The 25,325-nt window shown below is 46.3% G+C and overlaps 1 protein-coding gene across 1 annotated transcript in view; it reads right to left on the minus strand.

The window, feature by feature from the left end:
• Positions 1 to 10,230: 10,230 nt before the first annotated feature.
• The window catches only part of LOC147698549 (lysosomal proton-coupled steroid conjugate and bile acid symporter SLC46A3-like), a 215,363-nt gene continuing 200,268 nt past the window's right edge, over positions 10,231 to 25,325 (minus strand). Inside the window, exons 6-7 of the mRNA XM_086935160.1 lie at positions 14,006 to 15,114; positions 10,231 to 13,931 (exon numbers count right to left, since the gene is read on the minus strand). Coding sequence (XP_086791286.1) covers positions 15,024 to 15,114 — 91 coding nt within the window. The 3' untranslated portion in view covers positions 10,231 to 13,931; positions 14,006 to 15,023. The remainder of the gene's footprint in view (positions 13,932 to 14,005; positions 15,115 to 25,325) is intronic.

Below are 25,325 nucleotides of genomic sequence, written 5' to 3' on the forward strand. Positions count from 1 at the left end.
CCCTTGTGGGAATTTAGAGTAGTAGTCAATACGGCTATCTGCTTTTCTAACTTAATAAGGGATAGTTCAATTGGTTGCAGATAGGTTTTGACTAAGTCACCTAGTCCGATTTCCCGGTGCTGTATGGGAGTATTGGCAGCAGCCAGGGTGCCCAACGAGGATCGCTTGGCCAGGGCCAAATCCATTGATACCCTACGTTCGAGGAGGATTATGCCCTGGTCAATCGCCTCGTTAGCCCTGGTTATGTACTGATCAATTGGGCCGGTTTTGAGTGCATTTCCCTGCACAGTTTTGCTCCTGCTACCTCTAGTAGACATAGTTGGAAAATAGCAAGTGTCAGGGTATTAACAATATAGAGGAGGCAGGAGATTTTGTATAAACAGTAGGAAACTGAGCGGGTGATGTCACAAAGCAAATGTAAGGGGGGGTGGCCCAGTCTAGTCTTACCCGGTCTTTAACGGGCTTAAACTGGCCCGCCCTTGGCCCGCGAGGCGGGGCGGACGCTGATTTTAAGCACCTCGTGGCGCGGTTTCAGCCGTCGCGGCCCGCACGGGCCGATGGGTGTTGTAGTTTCCTGCCCCGCTCTCCACTCGGCGGCTACGCTTCACAAGCGAGTGGCGGGAGGCGGGCAGAGTGCTGTGACGGCTGGATGGTGGTTGACTTCAGGGGTAAGTCCCCAGGGCAGATTGTCAGGCTTTGTGGCAGGCAGCTAGGTTTAGGGTTGTAAGTCACTCTTGTTAACAACAAAAATGGTTTGGAGCTCACCCGTTGCTTACCATTTGCTGGCCTGCATGGCACTCTTCTAGACAGCCTCGTAATTTATCGAGGCAGGCCTCACATCATTACCGTTCCTCTCTGTGGAGCAAGTAGCAAGCACGGATTGATTCAACTTACTCAGTGTCTGTCCGCGGCTCCCGATGTGATTGAGGTACGATTATGTTCTGTTTAACTTTTAGTGCCCAGCAAACAGAAGGCATGCAACTGGTAAAAAGGTACCCAGCAGGACAAACCAAATTGCAAAGATTTTCTTTCTATAGTTAACTTTCTTTTATTTTGCAAAGTCTTCTTTTCTCACTTTGCACTCATGTTTTCTTTTGACTTTGCTTGTGGGCGCTGAGGATTATCTTATTGCAAATCAACATTGTTTCTTTCTTATGTGTTATTTCTGAAATGATGCTTTAACACATAATCGTGCAGTACACCCCAATACACCCCACTCCAATACTCCAAACTCCAATCTACCTCGCTCTAACCTTCTGCATTCCAACCTGACCCACTCCAATCCAAAACAATCTGCCCCACTCCAATCCAAATCAATCCAATCTAAAACAATCTTCCCCACCCCAATCCAAACGTCTGCCCCACTCAAATGTGCCCCGCTCCAATCAAAAACAATCTTCCCCACTGCACCCAAAACAATGTGCTCCACTCAATCCAGAACAATCTGCCTCACTCTAAACCAAAACAATTTGACCCACTTCCATCCAAACAATACGCCTCACTCCAATCTGCCCCACTCCAATCCAAAGCAATCTGCCCCACTCTAGTTGAAAACAGTCTCTGCAATCTAATCTCCCCACTCCAATCAAAAACAATCTGCTCACTCCAATCTGCCCCACTAAGATTCAAACCAAATGGCCCCACTCCAATTGGGCCACCCTAACCCACCTCACCCCACTCCATCTCAATTCACCCCAATCTAATCCACCATAATCCACCCAACTCCAATCCACTTCACCCCAATCCAAGCCACGCCATTCCCTCCCCAGTCCACATCACTCCAATCCACAATTCACTCCACTCTAATACAATCTGCCCTACTCCTGTCTCCCCTACCCCAATCCAAAAGAATCTGCTCCACTTCAATCCACTTGACCTCACAACAATCCAATCCACCACACCCTAATCCAATCCTCCTCACTACAATCCACCCCACCCCTATCCAATTCAGCCAAACCAAATGTACGCCATTCCATTCCACCCCATCCTAATCCACCCCTCAATCCATTCCATCTCACTACAATCCAATCTACTCCACTCCTATCGTCCCCACTCAATTCCACCTCAATCCATTCCATCTCACTACAATCCAATCTACTCCACTCCTATCGTCCCCACTCAATTCCACCTCACTCGATTCCATTTCATCTCACTCCAATCTACTACATTTCAATCCACCCCACTCCAATCTAACCCACCCCAATCCACTTCAGTCTAGTCCACCCCACCCAAGTTCAGGCCACCCCACTCAGCCCAACCCATCCAGCCCACCACACTCCCCTGCAGTCCAATCCCCCAGTCTATCCCAATCCACCCGACCCCAGTTCAGTCCATCCCACTGAATCCAATCCATCCAGCCCACTACACCCCAATATACCCTTAAATCTAATGCCCCCACCCCAATCCAATCCACCCCCTCTATTCCACTAATTCACCCCACTTCAAACCACCCTACTCTAATTCAACCCACCCCAACCAAAACCAATCGAATATACCCCCTCCAATCCAATCTACCATCCAGTCAACCCACTCCAATCCACCCAACTCTACCACAATCCAATCTACCCAATTTACTTCAATCCAATCCACCCCACTACATCCATCCACTCCACTCTAATCCACCCACTCCATACTACTGCAATCTATGACACTGCACTGAATGACACTCTCTGCCTCTGAACCACTGAACTCTACTCCACTGTATGACACTCTACTCCAACAAATTTAGTCTACGACACGCCACTCACCCCACTCCATGCTAGGACATCTCATGCCAATAACTTTTAGCAATGCTAAGCAGCAGTCACACCCATGTACAACATAGAAAAAGCACATTGTCAAAGCCAAAGCTCATGTATAGGCATAACCTATTGGTTATGCCAATGCTTGTTTTAAAAAGATAATGGATTTCTGACTTAAGCACCATCATATGTGAATTTCTATAGCCATTCACCTTTCTTTGAGAAACAGACAAGTTGTTAGTAAAACAATCAATCTGGCATTAATTGGATTCCTTTGATGAAGCATTTACCTACCCCTTATCCAGTGCTGCCATAGACAAATGTCTGGGTGTTCCATGTTTTCAGTCCACCTCTACTTACTTGCAAGGTAATGGGCTAAATGATAGGTGGAAACCAAGGGCCTGATTTGACGTTCAGCGGACCGGGTTACTCCGCCAAAAATGTGACAGATATCCTGTCTGCTGTATTACACGTCCATTATATCCTACGGGACTTGCAATACAAAGTATATGCGTCACTTTGTAATGAAGTAATCCGTCCGCCAAATTCTAAATCAGTTCCTAGGTCAGTTCGGTGAAGAGTTGCTTCACACATCTTAGAAGAAAGGATTAGGAGATGTTCTTTTATTTTATAAGCTTTATTCAGTTTTACATAAAAAAATCAAAGCACAACAATAAAAAACATTACATATAAAATACTGTATCGAATTCATCCCATTACAAAATATTACATAAAATCATAAAGTGAAAATCGAATTGTTACACAAGTTTACATAAAACTCCATCTGTATAAAGCAATCATTCAAATTAATTGCCTGCCTAGTTTCTTGCAGATCAATATGGCATCCCATAAGAACCTTAGACACAGCAAGGCAAATTCCAGGGTGTGAAGTTGTGAAATTAAGCATGGCTGGTCTATATTGTCTAATGTGTGCCTTTGCATTATAGGTTTTAATCGTTTTCAGGGTTCCTCATAAAATGTGAAAAAGAACAAAGTACATTGTGCATTGGTCAAAGACACAGTGACAGGGACACATATTGAATGTAGGGGACCAGTCATTCTATCTTGGGAAAGACACAAGACGATGAATAATATTGCATCTGAACGTGTTCAGACAAACGTATTTTGCGTATTGTACACCTGCTCCAAATAGAATTGATTGCCCCCATTGTTTAGTAGCATCTAAGATAAGATAAGATTGTATTTATGGAGCACACTAAACCCAAAGGTGTCAAGGCGCTACATGCATCTCATGGAATGAAAATCTCGGCTGACTATACACCCTTTAAAATCTTGCCTCGTCCCATCAGTTTCATGGACATGAGTTTAATTTCCATCCTTGGTTACTCCTTGTAAGGAAGAGGGATCGTTAGAAAATTCAAATTCACTCAACCTACTACAGAAAGCCTTGATTCAGCTGCGCCAGGGGATTTTATCAATAGAATCCAGAGATAGGAAATCACTGATTACCTTCCTATGTACACCGGTCTCCGGCCATGTCCAAATTCGATGCTAAAGCAGAATAGGGTGGATCCTAATGAAGCCTTCTAAAAAAGTAAGACCCAGCTCCTGATGGCAGACATAAGTATTAACACTTTATGGCAGTGAGAGATACATTCTTAAGCAGGTGTTTTCCAATGGCTGGAGTTTTTATAATTTGGCATTGCCTCAGATGGCTACTTCATATGAAGCCAAGGAGGCACATTTCACTCTATATATAATACATACGTATTTTAGTGTCTTCCTCCCCAATTTTGCAGAGAAGCTGTTCACCTCAGCAATTGATTTATTCAACTGTAGTGTTGTGACTGTAACCTGCTGTGCCCATGTACCCTGAACGTCCAATAGGAGTCCCAGGAAAAAAAGAGGGTGTCTGCAAGCTTTGTCTCCCCCACATAGAACTGATACATTTTGTCCACATTCAGGCCACACTTCATAATGCAGACTTTGGATAAATTAATCATTAGATCAAAATCGGCAATGTATTTAACAAAGACATCAATTAATTGCTGCAAACCTGTTGGTGTTCGTACCGGGAGTACTGTGTGTCATCTGCATGCAGAGGAAGCATCTCTACCTTCTTCTTCCAGTACCCTGCTCAACTTATTAATGTAAAGTGTAAAAAGATATGGCGCCAGGATACAGCTCTGTCGCGCTTCTCTGAAGCCTTGTGTGCATTCTCCATTAATACAATACCTCACCACGGTGTCTGCTCCAATATATATTTCTCTGAGAAAATTTACTATCAGGATCTGTATTCCCATTTCCGCCATCAATCTTCATAGTTTACCATGGTTTAGAACGTCAAACACATTGGAAGGTTCCATGAAGGCCATGTAGATGGGACCTTTCCTGGCTAGTGTGTACTTTCCAGTAAAAAGGCTTAGGTTAAGACATTGTTTGACTGTTCCCATCCCCTTTCTAAAGCAATACTGTGTGTCCATGAGTACTTCATTTTCCTCAGCCCCATTCTCCAGTCTTGAGAGTAATATTCTGCCTGCCACCTCGAGCAATGAATCTAGCAGTGATATTGGCTGGTAACATTTTGGATCAGTCTGATCGCCTTTCTTATAAATTGGTACGGTTATGGAAAATGAGCAAGTCTTTAGGAGCCCAGATCTACAAATTTCTCTCAGCATATTGGTGAACAATGGACCCCATATATCTAAATTAGTTATAAAAGGGTCAACTGGCAATCCCATGAAGTACCAGGACCTTCCCACCAAGACTACTGGTCAGGGCTGCATTAACTTCTTCTGATGAGAACACAGGGGGAGTTTTTTCCTGAGGATTCTGAGCAGTCTCTCTAGGCTCTAATTCCCCATTATTCACAAAAACGTGTTCATGGAACACGAGATATTTGAAAAGTTGGTTACCCAATCATTTGGTAAAATTGCCACCTCAATCGTGGAGGCAGTCAATTCTCTGAAGTAGGAATTATTCACTATATGCCAGAAGGCACCTCTGTCCTAAAGACTACTAGAGGTGATTAATGCAGACCATGACTTATCTTATATTTATTGGCCCCTGCTAGCCAGCACAGCCTTTTATGTCCATCTTGAACCTACTACTTCATGAGGGACTCTAATAGGTCTATTGAGTGCCACCTTCAGTGAACTAAGTATGTGGTGCACTTGAAATCAAACCATCCTCTGGATGTAATACCAGTATTAGGGAATGCACACATTCTAGCAATTCTCGGGATGGCATTCTTAATATCCTCTTCCAAAGCTTTTTCATCAAGACAAATATTCACTAAGGTATGGTTACCACATACATCATTTGAAAAGAAGGCCACTGGATTAATACTACTCCATGTCAGACTTAGACATTTGTAGGGGTGATTTCTATACTATTTATATATTCAGCTCCCCGACCTTCACCTCAGTGTTTGGACAGGTCATTTCTACAGTCTCAGCATTATTGTCATCTAACCAGTTGGGATGCGTTTTAAAATTACAGACCAAAGAACCCAGGTTATTTGTGACTAAAATGAAGTCAGTTGTTCGGATCTCTTTGGCCATAAAGGTGTGCTCCAATGGAGCTGGAGATGAGCAGTCTTGCATAGTAAAGTCGCCACTCCAAACCTCAATATTTTCAACTCCTCTCTCAGAACATATAAATTCCAAATCTCTTTCTAAGTACCAAATCATGGACGATGGACTCCAGGCCTGAGGAGGGGCATGTTTCTTAGCTTGATACAAACAGTTACTAGAGGCTCACTGTGATTACGTGCACTGGGTTAGGGAGGGATAAGGGGTGGGCAGGTGGGTCACTGGGTAGCCATGGGAGGTGGGGGGATAGATGGGGTTGTTTTTGATTGGGTCTGTGAGATGCTAATACATGTGTTGATATTTGGCAGTGATCTCCTAACTGTGGAGAGCTGCGTATATGCCTTACCTGATCAATAAAATAAAAAATTGTTGTGAAAAAAAGTACCAAATCACAGTTGCTTTCTCAGAGCTAAAAATTAGTATTATAAAAGTTAAATATATAGTAACGTCTGTTCCTCGAGTCTAATTCCCTGATAATATGAAGAATTCAACTTTTGTCATACCACTTCCCTTTGAAACAAGGTGATGATGCTAATCTTTATCAGTGCTCTGGACCTTGAGTTAGTCATCATCATCAATTGCTCTCAGGAGAGAAAAGTGATTAGTGGTAGGGACAGGGAAGAGGTGTGGCGCAGCTGTCAGGGCAACTGACTTCAGAACCCGGGGGCTCACGGTTCAATCGCCATGTGACTCTGGGCAATAGCTCGCATAATCCTCCTAGCGGCCCCCAGAGCCTTGACACCCTAACTCAGGTCCTGGAGCATAGATAGGCAAGCAGGGCTCTAGTCTGGGTACCACGCGGGTGGACGGCGTCCCCCGACTTATTTTACAGGAGGGACGCCATCCCCCCCCTGCCAAACAGCTGGACTTCACCTTTATGGCCTCTCGGGGACGAGATCGGAGCCACTTTTTGTGACGTCACTTCCTGTTGTGACGTCACTTTCGGTGGCAGCGTCCCCCCACTTCTTTTTTTTTAGGACTTGTGCCCTGTAGGCAAGTCCTCTTTAATCTTCAAGTTTACAAGGCCGTATCTCATTCGGTCTTTTCAGAATCGTCTTTACCAGACTGGGCGGCCTGAAATTCCTGACAGTGCCGTGACCAGAAACTCCGGCCCATCCAGCTTGTCAGCACACGCATATAGACAGACACACTTAAAAACACCATAAACAAAACAGAATGGTAAGCACTGTCCTGCAATAGCCTACACTAAAGGGACCTGCGAGATTGCAAAACCCTGGTAACACAATTACCTCAATTAATTCCGAGTCTGTAGTTTATAATATGTTCCTTTCTTTGTAAAGCCGACAGAACAAGCACTTAAAATTAGAGATTGAATGTTGAAAATAAACTAAATGTTTCATTATGTGGAAATGTACTGCCCCCTTGTGGAATTCCGGCTAATTTAATCTTAAATTAAACGTGTTCATTTACATTTATCTTAAGCGTTGATGAAAACCCACAAGTGACAATGGAAAGATAATGGCAGCTTTGGAATGATAAGCCCCCGAAGACCTCAAATTGTAGCATTTGTATGGATTTAAAACTCGGGGAACAGGTAGCCTAAGGTCAGCATTAAGCCGGAAGCTGAAGCAGGAATTCATCAGCCATGAAAGTAATCCAAGGCAGTATTACCCACCAGGGACTCACTTTTGTAGATAGTGTGTTCATAAGTGGCAAGGGAATGCAAAGGCAGGTGGGTGGCGAGAGCCGGCGCAATGCAACTCAAAACCAATTCACAAGGGTCACTTTGGGGAAAGAAAATTATTATGGCAACCCGAGGTGATATTTATATGCGAATGTCAAAGGGCACACAGACAGGTCTAGTGGCTTCAGTGTGATTGCCATTGCAGCCTTTTGCCTTATCACTGTCCTTTCAGGTCACCGTATTATTGTTGAACTTCACCACATTTGTGTGTATTTCCATACCTTCGTTGTTTGGTAGCTTTAGGCTCCAAAATACAAGATGGCGGGTAGCGACTCTGTCTCTGGTCACTCGACCAAAAGGTTACGTGAAGATGAAGGGAAGGAAGTGAATACAATTGCATCCTTATTTGCGTTTTCTGGAAGATACCAATGTACACGCATTACAGCGTTTGGGGGAGGTGGCACCTCATTGAGCGGATACCCCTCTCAGGCCATGCTTATATAAGGAACAATCTTGTGCATATTACATGTTGAGATGGGTCAGTCCTTTTGCTGCAAGTGTCTTGTTTGAAATATCATTGAGTGCGATGGAGTGGGGTGGTATATTCCGTTCATTTTCTTTGTTTTCTGGAGTCCTCTGCATAGATGAATACAAACGTCAGTACCATCTGCTGGGTGCTGCACAGAAATGACCTTTAAGGAACATAACAAATCTTTCAAAGAGAATATTCTACATTTTGTTTCAAAATGCAGCCCATGCACGCTGATGCTGCCTTGATCCAGTGATTGGCCTGGTGTAAGTTAGTTGCAGAGCACAGAACAAGGGGTAAGACAGAAGTGCAGGGCACAAGGTAAGCTGCTGAAACTGTAAGAAGCATGCATCTCACAAGGTCATGACCTCGGAGGAGGGCGAGCTGTGTGCGTGGCTCTTGGCCTCGGAGAAAGGTGCATGGGAGAAAGTTCTCATCCCACACGCGGCATATTGCAGCAGCAGGTTCAATGATGCCTCCAAGAGGCTCATCTTGCAAGGTGCTGGGAAAGTAGGCATCTCATCCACAGAGGTCCCGACAGGAAACTGTCTTGACTATCCTGTGGTCACGTTCCAAACCCATCCCAAAATGACTGGTGTTGCAAGCAAAGACGGTCGATATAAATCCCAACCATAGCATGCATTTGACCAGGATGTATGACGTTACAACGCATGCTTTTACCACTCATGCCTTTACAACGCATTTTTTACAACGCATGCCTTTACAACGCATAGTGCTTTGGGGCGCTGGATAGTGAATAGTTTAATTTACTATTCCAACTCCAGTCCCCGTGGATAGTAGTGAAGGTGTTAGATAGTAAATTAAACCTATTCCCTATCCTACAGCGCCCCCCAGCGCAATGCGTTGTAATGGTTTGCGTTGTAAAAGTTGCGTCGTGATGGTAGTGCGTTGTAAAGGTTGTTTACCATGTGACCACCTTAACAGTGGGGCAAGGAGTATAAACAGTCAAACACTGAGGACTAACATCCACACCTTGATCCGAGTGAACAGTCCAGGTAGCCTTGCTACAGGTCTGACAGCCAACCAAGAGCCCACCCCATTAGTATCCAGGAACCAGGCATCGCCTGGCACCAGGCACGTATGAAAGCAATGGAAAACAGGCATGACTGCCAGTCGCACCAGGCCTCATGACATTCCCCATCTGTTCACAGTCCATCAGGAAAGCAAGCCACCCAAACACATCAGCCACGCGACAGCAAGAAGGTGTAGGGAGGATGCACTAAAAGACAGTAACTGCAAAGCAAGCCTCCCTGCCAATAGCCCTCTCGGCTCCCTGGGTCATCGGAGCGGACTTGACTCTTTCTGTTTCCTGACCACGACCCCAGATCCCAGCCCGGACCTGCTGGCTTTAACTTGAAAGACCCCCCCCCCCTCCTGCAGATTAAACAAACTCAACGTTCCCAAGTCTTCAGGCTCCACCGTCCTGTCACATCACCAATGTTCAGTGGTCAACACTCTTTCTGGCCTTAGGCAGTAAATCCTCTTGCTGGGCAAACACAGTTTCAGTGCCCTTTAGCGCTGCACCAGAAAATGGGATCGCCTCCACAACGGTTTACAAGGGAAGTTGTGAGCGGCGCAAGAGAGGGGAACTTGACTGCCATCTTGCTGAGGATCTCACAGGGACGGTGAACTAGGGAAACGGCACCAACCACTTTTCAAGTGTGTTGCCCGTTTTCGAGGCATTTTTAGGGCAGCTAATGATGTACCAGATGATACAGCAAAAATACAGCAGAGAAATACCAGGAACAAAAAAAAACAATTTATTGTTTATAAAGTGCTGCAGGCACCAGTGAGAGGCTTCATACTCTGAAGATACAAATAACAAAATCAACACCACAGCAGACGAATCCGAGGAGTTTGTGGCTCCGCCAAACAACAAAATGCATTCCTACAAGGCTTATGATTGTCAACGTTAATTAGCTGAAAAAGTAGCTTATTCCATAACTTAGGGCATACATGCCATTTTTGGGTGCCCGGCCGCAAAACATATAATTCAGTCAGACAGATACAGACCAGCAGCAAGTTCTCAGACACAAATTACATGACCTGAGCATACAGCAAACTCAAACACCCAACAGACATTAAAGGATTTATGAACCAGGCATAAGAACTTACATTGACCGGTCTTCCACTGCCTGTAAAGCTACATCTGTTTATACCTTAGAAGCGTGATCCTATTTTTTCAAATTTATCACAGTCTATACAGCAAAGTTTTGTTTATTGCAACTTTGCAAGCAAATAGGCAGGCAACCAAGATATAAGCTGCAGCACGAGCTCATTCTCGAGGTATATATAGGAGCCACAGGAGCATGATGCTCCTTTTGGAAGGAAAGCCAGGATCTTTCCAAAGAGAAGGAAAGGGTATAAACATGAGATACATAGGACATTGACCTGCACAAAGATACATTCAGGTCTAGAAGGACACTCAAGTGTTTCAACTTGGTGCCCAGCATGGAGGGCGACCCCAGAATTAATGGCCACACTGCATGATCACAGTGAGCGGAGTTGGTCTTGATGATCAATAGCTCAGGTTTATTAGAATCATAACTAAGGAAAGTGACTCATTCAGAGGAGGAACGCACACCAGGATACTCCTAATGCCGTCCAGCACGTTAACCATCCTTTTGACAGTTTCTTCAGTTTTTAGTTTAGTTATCTTAGTGATCGGAGAGAAATTAACTGTAACTGTGATATTTCTAAAAGCATTTTCCACAATGATGCGCACGGCGAATAAGACATCTTTCAGCAGTCCCAGTCCTCCGTAACACTCATTTTCAAAAGTGATATTGGATAATAAATCTATTTTTACACAACATTTGGAGCTTGTAGAGCAACACGAGAATCATTCATGGAGCTAATAAATACTGTTGTGAGTATGGTGAATCTTGAAGCACAGGTGCATCTAAGTATTTAGGTCATATAAACATATGGGTCTGATGAATCTGTAAACACTATGGTCTAATAAGTGGCAACATTTGTATACATTTTTTAAACAAAATTGATTAATAACAACAGGACATGCTAATTAAAATGGACCGAGTGACGGGCAGACCCAACATTTTAATGGTATGGTCTAGAAGAGGACTCTTCGTTGGCCCTCATGTACGTAAGCGAGGACTACTCTGCTCTAATAAGGCAAGGAGAGATGTAGGAGGAACCTACATGGCCAGGATAACTACACTAACAGATTGTTTTGGAAGCATTCCTGATTCTCCTCGCGGATTGACCGCTATGGTTATCACTTAATACCAAAAACAAGAAGCCATTCCCTCTGGCTGCTCTATTCAGGGGTTATCTCACCGTTACACATTTCTGGGCTAATTATCAGTTATAGAAGATGGGCAAATGTTTTCTCTTTCTTTATACGGGTAACAGCATTACAATTTTTGAAACAAGAAATGGCATCTTGCTCTCTTCTACCCTATACTAGATAATTACTAGGAATATTATTTAAATATGCAGTTTTTCTATAGAGAGTCTGTGTTATTGTTATTTGATTGATGAGGGCGCCTTGCAGAGTATACTACCCTCTGACTAGATTTAGTGATACGAGTTAGCTTAGTAGACCAACTAGCCTCCAAGATGCCACAGAAGCGGGGCAAAGAGGGTTATGCATAATGTAACATGGAACAAAATTGCAATATAGGGTTCTGATGACATCATAAACCAAAAGGTCAAAGGTTGAGTGGTTTGTAAATCTCACCTAAAATAACAATATAGGTCCATTTACGTTACACATTATATATTTTTATATGTTACATAATAGGGGGGGTTAGATTGCTTGAGAAACGGCTTCCTTCAAAATACAAGTACCAGTAGCATTGATAGGTATCAGAATCTTTAGGTTTACCTTTCATGAATACATTGTTGATAATACAATGGTGAGAGCCAGTGGATTCATGCGATTCTGAAATTGTATTGGTTACCACATACTTATGGATTTACTACATTTGCCACATAATTTGCAGATTTCGCAAACAATTCATTTTTAGCTCAAATCAAGAAAACAATACCGCCAGGCAATGTGCTGCATAATTTGCCCTTTTCCCCATATAATTTACATTACCTAGCTGCCTAACCCTACTGGTACTGGCAATGGTAAATCCCTACAGAGTGTTTAAGGGACATTGTGGAGATAAACCTGCATATTTCACAGGGAAGTATGAAATAGTTCTCTGTGAAATATGGGTTTTACACCCTGCTATAGAGAGAAAGAGAAAGGACTCAATAGGTAAGTGTGCAATCTGGACCAATATCATCATTGGGGAGTTCTGGTGACATCATACACCAAGAGGCTGAAAGTATGACGCCAGAATCCTAACATTGCAATATAGGACCATATTATACAAGCCAATTATTACTTCTTATTATTTAATGTTATGGCATTTAACCATAATTATGGGCTTACCATATTTGAAACATAACTTGGTGTATATTTTACAGACAAACAAAAAATTGTATTTCTGGCTCTATTCGGTCAAAATCATACAACCAGACATTGTTTTGCATACTGCCACATAATTTACCGACCCGTGACACACAATTTGGCTTATCCTGCATGTTCGGTCCTTCATTGCTGAACAACTCTAGTAGTGCTGACTAAGGTAAAGGTCTGCAAACTACTTTAGGGCTGTCATTATGATGAATAACCTATATTTCAAAGGGAGCTGCAAAATATTGTCTGTGTTTCACAAGAACGGGTGATATATGAGATTTTATACCACTGCAGTTTGTGCACTAGGGACATCCAAACATGCACTACAGATATACACATTTATGTAGGGCTGGTGCAAGGATTGTGTTGTCAGCTGTGCACAGTTACATTTATTTGATGCACCCAATCTCACACCCCATACCAGAGGCGACTTTGGTAATCACCTACATTTGCTTTGCCCTCCGACCAGCCCTGGATAAGAGCACGTTTGTCTGTATAGTAAATATAGAGTACAACATGCCACTTATTACTGGGGCTAAGTGTGATGTGGAGGCAGGGTCGGAGTGGCCTATAGGGCAACCAGGGAGCGCCCGATGGGCTGGTCAGACAGATCAGTGCACAGGCCGGTTTTTAGCAGTTTGCATGCCTGTTTTAAATGTTGATTGCTGATATTAACAGAAACATTGCTTGCAGCAAACATAAATGCATGCTTTCTCCCGGGCCTGATTTGCAAATGTGAGCCACATTTTTAACAATCTGGTTCCCTAACGGGGCACTTTTATTTTGGTGCCCTGGCCAAATTTATGTCCCAGTTCGACCTGGGAGTAGATGCCACAATTCACAACAGACCAGCACCCACTAAATAATACTAATATATGTCTCAATGTGCATTTTCTCCTATTTTTTATGATTGGACCATACCATGTTGAATCGCATGGTATAGATTAAATCACCAGCTCTGTGTGTTGCATTTTTCTGCTTCTGGAACTAGTGCCTCCTGGCTTGGCTAAGCACGGTCACAGGTCTGCCTGCTGTGTGCGAGGTAACTAGAGATATGTTTTTTCTGCTGCCAAATTGCACCTTTAAAGCTCGTTTTGGTTTGATAACCATGGCTCCCGAACTTCAACCACATTTCGACAGAAAATTAATTCTTCAAAGAACGGCAGCCACAAAGGTACTGTTGAAACATCAAGATTAGCAGTCAACCGCGGCTTGTCCTCCAGACGAATAAATGCAGTTTGTACAAAACCATGTTTGCAGTGAGGGTTTGCTGCAATAAAACTTTGTCCTCATTTCTTTCTCACACGGAGTTTTCATGTACGAAATACCTTCCCCTAAATCTTTTGAAAATAAAAGAGTTTTTAAAACTTTCCCATCTTAGTTGCGCACTTAATGTCAACAATCTTTTGCAACGAATGTTCGTTGTGAAATGAAGGTAGTAAAATAATGGTCATTGTTTGCAAATATGAAATATCCAAAAAGATCTGACACATTGTAAGTGTTGCCAAAAGGAAGTCCAAACTTACAACCCGTTAGCCAAACATTCATCTAGACACCTTGCACATTTTCCAACCTCAGTCTGTGAAACTGATCTACCTTTTGCGACCACAGGTAACAATTGTTATCTACATGTCAGTTTGACTAGTGTGCGCAAAGGGTCTGGCGAACAGGGTCCTAATCCTGTAGGTAGATGAAGGCTGTAGAAGCTCAAGTTTAAAAAAATTGCATTTTTAAAAACGTTTCTGTTTGCATAGCTTAAGCAGGCAGCAATGCCCCCTTCACCAACACGGTCTCTAAATGACTAAACATAGTATGCTCAGCTGGAGCAGCCAAGCTGCTGGAGATTGGAAAAATGACGATTGCGCCTTGAATGTCTCTCTTTTGTACAATACAGAAGCGTTAGATGGTGGATTATCAGAACTAACATTCGTCACCCCCTCCCAGCTGGATGTTCATTGTGTCCTGTAACTCCTAGTGCACATGTCCTGCAGGCTGATTTGTAAACCACTCCTGCCTGCAGATAGAATGGCTTCTTGGAAAGGCGTGCGTGCGCGTGCTTGATAAGCCCGGGTGCACAGTGCCACGTCACGCTCCGCGCTCAGATCAACGGGTCTCCGCCGTCGGACTCCTCTTCGTTGACGAGGAGCACGTGGGGCTTCTCTTCCTCGTATCCGATGCATATGACGGCGCTGCAAAACAAGGCACACAGAGTTAAACTGGGCAAGCGACGTGTAAACAGACCTTTGCACCAATCTTTGTATCCTACATTATTCTGAGGAGGAGTACCATTTATTGGCTATTTACAATCAGAGCTTTTAATAGACGTGTAGCACTGGAAGTACTCACTATTTAGAATACTGGTTTTAAGGTGACCACAATTTTAAAGCCAAAAACCGGGACATTTCTCAATAATAGAAGGACTACAATTTTACTTCAACAAGCACACAGAATGACGGTGCTTCTCAGCAGAGAATTACAGAAGAGGCAGTAAGAACATAAACAGAACGCCATTTTTAAAGCTAGTAACATGCCCGTTAATTGACATATGTTCTTATAAAAGCTGCTAACTATCCCTGCTTTGCAAAACATAAAAAGATACCTCCCACCGCTTTCAGCCAACCCTCTCTAAAAACCGAGACATGAGCTAAACTTCCTGATCTCTGCCAGGACAGCTGGCGGAAAACGGGGACTGTCCCAGCAAATCCTGGACGCCTGGTCACCCGACCTTGCTTACTCCTGAGACGTGTTGGTACTCTCCAATTAAATTTATTGCAGCAGTGTCGAGAGGTGCCACTACTCTCCCTTTCAAATTAAAGAAGTGCAGGTACTCAGTGCCTGCCCATTTAAAGCTCTGCTTACATTCTGACCAAGGCTAACTTTGTCCCCTTCCTCACCCCACCACTGAACTTCCTAGGTCCCTAAAACGTAACAGCATGTGCTTTGGAAAAATGCTGGCTGTAGGTCAAAAACCGGTAGTCCAATACTGTATGGCTGTTGGGCATCCATGTGGCACACATGAACAAGGGTCCCAAGATGTCTAAGGCTGCCACTTACAGAAACATCACACCGGAGGAAAGTAGATTTGCTTGAAAGAAATGTGGTCTATCTCAGTGGGTGCGGTACAAGGAAGCAGTATGAAACTTTTCAGAAACCCCCCCCCACTCCCTTACTTAATTTCAAACAGACTAAACCTCCAAAGCGCTGTCATAGAAAGGTGCACAGGTGCAAACAGTCGCTTGTCCAAGCAGCAACTCTTGTCCCACAAACACTTGCAAAATTAGTTTTTGGCTTTTTAAGTTGTGCGTTTAGATTTCAAAATGTTTTCAAACCTCCTCCTCTGTATTAGCACAGCATAAGCACAAAACGTACAAGCACTAGCAGGCTAAAATAGAAAAACAAAATGTGTTTTAAAGCAATGCCACATTAGCACATCTGATAATGCGTTTTGACACATATCCAATCTAATAGGTGGCACATAAAATATCAAATGACAGGGACAGCCTTCCATGACATGAAAGAGCACAACAGGTGTCAATAATGCACGCGCAAAAGCAATTTGGGACCTCCATCCCTCATGGAAGGGACTTGAACCTGGTTCCCTAATTGCAAAGTCACAAGCTCTGGCTGTAATGCTACATATTTTCTCTCCGTTAAGATCCACCATAATTCCATAATAATTACACATTTTATCCTAAAATAGCAGTGTGACCCTTTAGAAAAAGGCAAAGAAGTGTTGTAAACATTTAAGTTGAATACATTTTTGCCCTATCCTAAATTTAGCTTGCGCTGCAAGGAAGAAAGTGTGGTACAACCACTGCGCTGTGATGGCACTACAGAGATCTTTGGGCTGCCATATTTTGATGCCATTGTTACTGCCACAAACTACAGCACAGGCTTGTCAGGGAAATGGGGAATAACGAGTAGTTAGCTGCCTGTGTGGCGAAAAATGGAAAAAAGTAAAAGAATTGGCAGTCACAAGAATATATCTGAAAAACAGAGAAAAAACAAATTTGATGTAATCTTTTATGGATCAAACAAATTAAACAATTTGGTTTGGTTAGTTTAGACACTACTAAAATATTTACTCTTCTCAGACCCCATGTGTTTGAACTGAGATCTTCCAGTGTGCCATTCCAGTCGGCAACCCTCTATGCCAGATGGGGGTCACTGTGAAGATTAAGGCCCTGGTTTATCGCAGTGACTGAGATGGGCTATTGTCTTGTGCAGCAATGTGATCTGAGAAGACCACAGCAAAAGCTTCTCTTTCAACTGCACTCCACTTGTGTTCCTGTGGTAAAAACCTCCTGCTAATGAAGGCTACTGATTGGTCTAGGCCCTCCTCATTCAGCTGTTACAAGACTGACCATATGCCATTCTCTGAATCGTCGATCTGCATGATGAACTCCTTGGAGAAATCAGGGGCCCTGAGCACAGGTGCCGTGCACATGGCTTCCTCGAGAGAATAAAAGGCTCTCAGACAAGTCTGTGTCCAGATCACCAATCTAGGCTGCTTCTTAGAAGTCAGCTCAGTTAAGCAGGGCAACCACAGTGCCATATTCCTGAACAACTCAGCGCCAATAGCCAGTGAGGCCTAGGAAGTCTTTCACTTCTGTCTGGGTTTTAAGTGGTTCCCAAACCATCATGGTTTCGATTTTGGTCTGGAGGGGCTGCACCTTGCCTCCACCTACCAGGTGCCCCAAATACACCATAGAACTCTTCCCAATTTGGCACTTACTGGCCTTGATGGTAAGGACTGCCTGTTGCAGGGCCAGACGCACCTCCTGGAGGTGATGCAGGTGTTCCTTATAGCTGGAACTATGGACAGCATTGCCATCTACGTAGGCGGCACTGCAAGCCTCCTCACCAGCAAGGACCCTGTTAGCCAACCGTTGGAATGTAGCAGGGGCACTCTTCAATCCAAAGGGCATCTCATGGAATTGGTAATGTCTCTATGAAGTTGGGATTGCAGACCTCTCTTTGCCCCCCCCCCCCCCCTGGGGGGGGGGGGGATCTGACAGTACCCTGATGTCAAATCAAAGGTGTTTAGGAGTTTGGCAGCGCCCAACTTCTCAATGAGCTCATCAGCTCTGAGGATGGGGTGTGCCTCACTCTTGGTGACAGCATTGAGACTATAGTAGTCCACGCAGCACCAGAGTTCTGGTTTGGCGCCTGGCAGAGCCGCCTTTGGTACCAATACTACTGGACTGAAACAGATGCTGTTAAAGGGCTATCACCCCTAAAGCCAACATCTTGGAGACTTCCTCCTTTATGCTGGATCTCACCCTGTCTAGCAATCTGCATATTTTGTTCTTTACAGGTAGATTGTCTCCTGTGTCAACATCATGGATGCACAAATGTGTGAGTCCAGGGGTGAGTGAGAACAGTAGGGCAAACTGTCCCAGCAACTGGTAATGGTCATGGGGGGCGTGGCTAGGCGCTTATGTGAGGGGACACAGACTCCAGGGCTCCGTACATGGCATCCCCCTACCCGCAGTAATCTTGGCAATATAAAGGAGTCCCTTGCCGCGTAACGAGTAGCTGAAGCACTGGTGACCGAGCTGCACGGCGGAAGAGGGACGGTGGTGAGTTCAAAGCAGTGGAAAAATAGTTTTCCTCTTGAGGGCTCCTGGTGCGCAGCGTCCAAGATGGCGGCCGGGAGCTAAGAGGATGACTGACTCCAGTAGCTCCACAGCGCCGAGACACCCCTGGGTATTTGTTGCGCTATAAAAAATTACGTAAATAGATAAAATAAGAAGGCGACCTCCACTGTGATTTGAAGAGGTGAACTGGGGCTATCAGCAAGTGCAACACGGTGGCTGTGAAGGCTACAGACAGAGTGCCAAAACTGGCAAGACAGGCGACTGGTGATTGTGGAACGACGAGAGCACTCGCCTGAACTTGGGGACACCAGATCCCACACACAGCAGGGCGGCTGCGGACAGAGGTGCTGCGCCCTGATGACTGCGGAGGTGAGAGACGGCCTGAGTGGGTACGGTGCAGAGTTGCCGGCTCGCTCTCGGCTGCCGACCTGAAATGACCTGAAGAGCGTGCCTCGTGTTCAGTGCTGCGGAGATAGCAAGGTGGTGGGCAGCACTGAGCCAGACCTGTGGCGAGAGGGAGCTCAGATGAGAGCCCTGCAAGACGAAGAGCGGTTGGATGAGAGGGGGTGAGAGTAACCCATGAGGGGTGTTGATGTAACAGGACGATGCTGTTGCGGCTGGGAGCTGATTTGGGGCTGACCTGTGCGTATGTCGATCACATGGGGAAACTCCTCCACACTGGACAAGAGAGCATGGCGCTGAGAGGGTGCCGGCAATACCCACGACTGGGGCCTTGACTCTTTCTCCTGACCGTATGTGACTGGAGTGTGGAATTCCTGTGATACCTAGACAGGGAACAGGCAGCAATCCGTTTCTCCAAATGTTTAGAAGACGTGGCAGACTGGATGTCGAACCATTGCCTGTAGCTAAACGGGAGTAAAACAGAGGTAATGGTTGTAGGCAAAGCACCAACCATATGGTCGTCTGCGTGTTGGCCTGAATTACTAGGCCAACTACTTACCCCAAAAGCAGAAGTGAATAACCTAGGAATTTGGTTTGATTCCGAACTGACATTTGACAGGCAGATTCGGAAGGTAGTGGGCGAATGCTATGGGCCATGAAAATCCTGAGGAAAGTCCTTGATCTTTTGCCACCTAATGCCAGAAAAACCATAGTACACACAGTGATAACTTCCCGAATGGACTACGGGAATGTACTATATCTTGGAGCTACAAAAAAGGACTATCCAAACTACAGAGAGTGCAGAATGTGGCGGTTCGACTGGTACTTAGCCTCCAGAGAAGAGCTAACACGAAGAAAGCCCTGACAGTACTGCACTGGCTGCCAGTGGAAAAGAGCCATGTTTAAGGCAATGTGCCATTGCCACTGTAGTCTATCAAAGACTGGCCCAAGGTACCAGCAACCACTACTAACCCAATACACCCCAGGGCGGAGTTTAAGATCTATGGGGAAGGCACTGGTGACTGTACCGAGAACATTTAGAGCAAGAATGAGGGCACACTCCTTCAGGTACCTCGCAGCACAAGAGTGGAACACCCTACCGATGGCCCTAAGAACAGAGCCACGAGAAAGTTGATTTCGTAAACAGCTAAAGACCTGGCTGTTTGTAAAAACAGAACAAAGGTAATATCTCAGATAGTCTGTGCAACTCGGTGGGACATGCAGTTTGCAGTCACATCTTCCTAGAGTTCCTGCCCTAGCGCGTGGACACACTGGTGGTGTAACCATGTGCTCTACAAATGGATAAAGAAATAAAATAAATAAATAAATACCCTTCAAGCCGCCGCTAAGGGCTGACCACAGTCCCCCCTAGACAAGGAGAGATCTGGCGACCTGTGCATATGGGGGAGGGTCCAGAGGATCATCCCTGCAGCCTTAGAGTGCGGCCTGGTTTGTCCTGCTGGTGAATTTGACGCCGGTGCTCGACGATCATTGTGGCCGCCGCTCCGCAGACCCCGGAGAGCCTCTGCAGGCCACTAACAATAGGAAGGGTGTCCAAAAAGAAGGAATTTGTTGTTTTACATGTGGAAGAAACAGGTCTGCACACAGATGATGAGGACGAGGTGCCACCGAGGAGGAGGGATGGCACCCTGGAGGGCCCCACTCTGGTGGACACAATGCAGGCCATCACCTCTTCGAGAGAAGCTCTGGAGTAAAAGATGGACTCCATAGGGGCGGATCTCAACTTGTTGAAAGACGATCATCGCAAGCTCAAGGAAAGAGTAAAACTCAATGAGAAGGCCTTGGAGGAGGTTCCGGAGGCAATTAGCACGCTTCAACGCTCTCTGAAGATGGTGGGAGCCAAGGTCAGTGTGCTAGTAATGAGAGCTGAGGACAGCGAAGGGCACTCACACAGAAACAACCTGCGCATAGTGGGAGTCCTGGAAAGAGCGGAATGTACAGATGCAGTACATTTCTTGGAGACCTGGCTTAAAACGGAGGTTGCCCCGGAGGGGCTCTCCCCCTTCCATGCGCTTGAGCGAGCCCACAGGGTCCCAACTAGAACACCCAAACCAGGGGCCCCCCCTCGGCCGCTGGTGGTGCGGCTGCTTCACTATAGGGCAGAGACCACCTATTGCAGCAAGCTCGAGAGAAACAGAATTTGCAGATTGCAAACGCCAGGGTGATGCTCTTCCCAGACTTCACCAGGGAGGTACAGCGACAGCGTGCCTCCTTCTTGACAATTAAGCAGAAACTGCGCCAGTTGTAAATTCCATACGACATGCTGTTCCCGGCACGCCTCCGGGTAATTGATAACTCAAGATACACACTTCTTCACTGCACCACAGGAAGCCTGGTAATGGCTGGAGACACGGCGGAGGAGTGGAACAGGTGCTTTTCCGACGAATGGAACACAGGCGACCGGCAACCACTCCCCCGCAATCCCAGAGGGCTCCCACTCCAATGGGGCATCAATTTGTGCAAACCATGACTGTGCAGGCAGTTGCAGAGATCAGTCACAGAGGGGCTAGCCTGAACTCTACTACCAGCAGCCATGACATGGACAGATCTGAAAGCTCGCGCCCAAGTAGCACGAACGGAGACTCTGAGATTGAACTCCCGGAAGTTACACCCCAAACAGCGGATGGCATAGTCTAAGGACCGAGTACCGGGTCGTATGAGCATGGAGGTTGTGACACTGGGAGCTGCCTTCTTGGAGACTGCCATTGGATGGTGCCAGACGATTGTCACCGGTGCAGGTGATGGGATCACCACCTGTCTTACGTGACAGGGGGTGGCCTGGGGGGGTTCTGGGTCCAACGGGGCCTGTCTACCCCTCACCATTTTTCATGAATTGTTGTGCACAACACTAGTTTGGATAGAAAATCGTTGGGTTGTACCTGTCCTGGGGAGGGGGAGTTGGGGGGGTTCTGTTTTTTGAGGGGAGTTTGTATGGGGCTAGGCATGTCGCTGTGGGGGGACTTAGAAGAGAGAACGGCACGGTTAATGAAATGGGACCCGTCATAGGAATTAAATGCATATCCTGGAACGTTAGGGGGATGTACACTATGACACAACTCCATAAAATACACGCATATCTGGTGAGAAGTGGGGTACAGATCGCTCCGTTACATGAAAGTCACTTAACACAGAAAGAAGGGGTTGCATTGCAGCATAGATGGAGAGGGCAGGTGTTTTACACGATGTACTCAGCCTTTGCCAGGGGTACTTTGATCTGGGTGCGGGGGAGTCCCTTTTCAGAGTACTAGACAACTAATCGACCCGGATGGCAGGTTTGTGGTGGTCTCGGGGAGCTTAGACAGATGGGACATAGTGATAGGGAGCTTTTACACCCCCAATGTAGACCAACCTGCATTCTTCGCACACCTTTCCCAGACACTAGCGCCAGTATTAACAAGATCAGTTCTACTAGGGGGTGACTTTAACTGTTATTACTGATGTTGACCTGGATCGCTCTCACCCACCACTCCCAGATGCTCCCACACACAGACTAGCAGTGACCAGACGTGCCTGGCAACAACACTGGGGGTTGACAGATACTTGGAGGGCTCACCACCCGGAAGCACAGGATTATTCCTCCTATTTCTCTGCACTGCACGAATTACACGTTCTTTTGGACTCAATTCTATGCACCCCTGATGTGCATGGAGGGATCAAATTCTGCGAATACTTAGCTAGAACGCTCTCTGATCATAATCCGCTACTAGTGTCATTAGAGTGGCTACCGATACCACCCACTATACCTAGCTGGCGGTTGAGACTGGAGATGTTGGAGGACCCGGTGTTTCAGGCCACGATGGTCTCCGCTATTGACGATATTTTCTAGACAACACCGGAACACGAGTCAACTTATTGAGTGGGAACGCCTTTAAAACTGATGTTGGGGGCCGCTGCATTGGGAAGTGGTAGGAGTGCAGAAGGTGCTGCTGCAGGAAGTACAGAATGTGGAGCACAGGCTCCAGGAGATAGAGAAGGAGAGGCCGGAGCACATAGATAAGCAAGCCGACCTTCTCGAAGCTCGAGAGTTCTTAGCGACGCAAGTGCAAAAACTGCGCTCTTCGATTATAAGGCCTACATTACCTGGGGCCACATGGAATGTGACAAATCTGGGGCATTATTGGCCTGGCTGGCCAACCCAGCACGTAATGGGATGTTGAGCCAAAAGATAAGGGGGCAGGAGGGCGAGGTACACTACGGTCAGCAAGACATCAATGCTCAGTTTTTGAAATATTACGCTTCCCTATACCAGAGCAGGCTTGAACCTGGGGCAGAGGATGAGATGGGTTTCCTGACAGACATGGAGCTTCCTAAGATTGATGCTGCAGCGGCAAAGGATCTAGGCAGAGGAGTCTAGATTGGAGAGGTGCCCGGCACCATCAAGCATATGGCTAGGAATAAGACACCGGGGACAGATGGGCTCCCGTTGGAATTTTAAGCCGCGTACATAGATGTGGCCCAGCGGCTGGCGGCGCTGTATAACTGGGCAAACTGCAAGGGCTGCCTACCTGCTTCAACGAGAGGCAGTAATCGCTCCACTCTTAAAGCCTGGTACACCGCCCTGGGATCCGACTGCGTATCGGCCCCTCGTCATACTCAACCCGGATTATAAAATATTAAGCCCATATTAGCCAGCCGGCTGTTAAACCACACGCCGATGCTAATCCACGTGGATCAGGCTGGATTTATACCATCCAGGAACAAGGTAATGAATATACATCAGCTCCTGCGTATCCTGGGAGAGGGTCGCTACTGCAAGGAGGAAGCATGCACATTTTTACGGTCGACATCGAGAAAGCCTTTGATAGCCTTGAGTGGCCTTATCTTTTCAGGGTTCTGAGAGCATTCGGTCTGGGGGAACGCTTCGAAGAATGGACAGCGATCTTGTATAAAACTCTACTGCCAGAGTTAAGACGGGAGAGCTGATTTCGGAGGCCTGCATGGTGGGCAGGGGCACGAGGCAGGGCTGTCTATTATCACCCCTGTTATTTGCGCTAGCAATGGAACCTATGGCTGTGCATGCCCGGTCAGGTCGCTACTATCGGGGGCTGAAGGTGGAGGGACAGCTGCAGCATATAGCGTTGTGCGTGGACGACCTGCTACTGTTCCTGGCCAATTCGAGGGAAGCCCTACGTGGAGCCAAAGAGCTGCTGGGGATCTTGGGAAGAGTCACGGGGCTCAGGGTGAACTGGGCCAAATCTTCCCTGTTCACGCATGCAGGAAAAAGGTACGGACTGCCGGAAACGGAGGGCGTACCATGGGAAACCAGATGCTTGCCCTACCTGGGTACTCAGATATATCATGACCCTGTGGATCTCTTAGAGGGTAATATAGGACGCGCCATTCGCAGCACCAAAAGCAACTTTGAGTTCTGAGCGACCCTTCCACTGTCGGTAGCATGCAGGAATGTATTATTGAAAATGATTACGCTGCCCAAGCTTCTCTATTTCTTAGGGTCACTCCCGATCTGGATCCCACACAGGATCTTTGCCCAAAACAACGGAATGATTACGGGATTCTTGTGGGGTACCAGGAGGCAGAGAATGGCACTGGCCAGCATGATGAGACCCAAGCCGAAGGGGGCTTTGCAGTGCCGAATTTCAAGGCCTATTATCATGCGGGACAGATAGGGTGGTTCATGAAATGGATGGCAGGGCGTCTTAGAAACGCAGAGGAGCTTGGAGGTCCAGATCCGAGCCGGAGGCTTCTATACTGGGTGCTACTGCCACTGCCCATTAGGGGTCGGCTGACCCCCCTGGATCTCCAAACTGTGCACAAGTGCTGAAGCCGATCGGCTAGGCGAGAGCAGGTAAGGACCCCCTATGCTCCTGAGATCCCGTTGGTAGTTTGTGAGGCACTACCCCATGGGGGGGATTGAAGTAGGTTGCGAAAAGGAGGAGAGGCAGGGATCTCCACCGTAGGGGATTTATTTGAGGGCAACACTTTTCTCCCTTTTAATGATCTTCTGGAGCGCCACGACCTTCCCAGAGGGGATTTCCTTCTGCATGCCGCTCTGACAGCAGCTATCCGAAAACACTGGCGAGAGGAGATGGCCGAGCCCCAGACCTGCCTGGTCTGGCAATATGCAGTGATGGCGGCTGGTACTTTCAAGGCGGTCACTTGCCTTTAGTGAACCATCACACAAGAATTGCGCCAACCCCCAACAACACTACTTTTCAAATGAGAGGAGGATCTGGGCGAGGCCATCGATGAGAAACCAAAGCCAGTAGGAAGGACCGGTAACACTGGGGGACCACCAGCACACAGGCTGCTTGAACACCAGGAACCTTAGGCTCACTATAAAGGAGATTGGTCTCCCAGTAGATAAGGTGAGCCTAATGCATGGGCTGAGGCTTGGTGCCTCAGACCCTCAAGAGTTG

The sequence above is a fragment of the Lissotriton vulgaris genome, chromosome 8 (assembly GCF_964263255.1).
Source record: "Lissotriton vulgaris chromosome 8, aLisVul1.2, whole genome shotgun sequence".
Lineage (NCBI taxonomy): Eukaryota > Metazoa > Chordata > Amphibia > Caudata > Salamandridae > Lissotriton > Lissotriton vulgaris.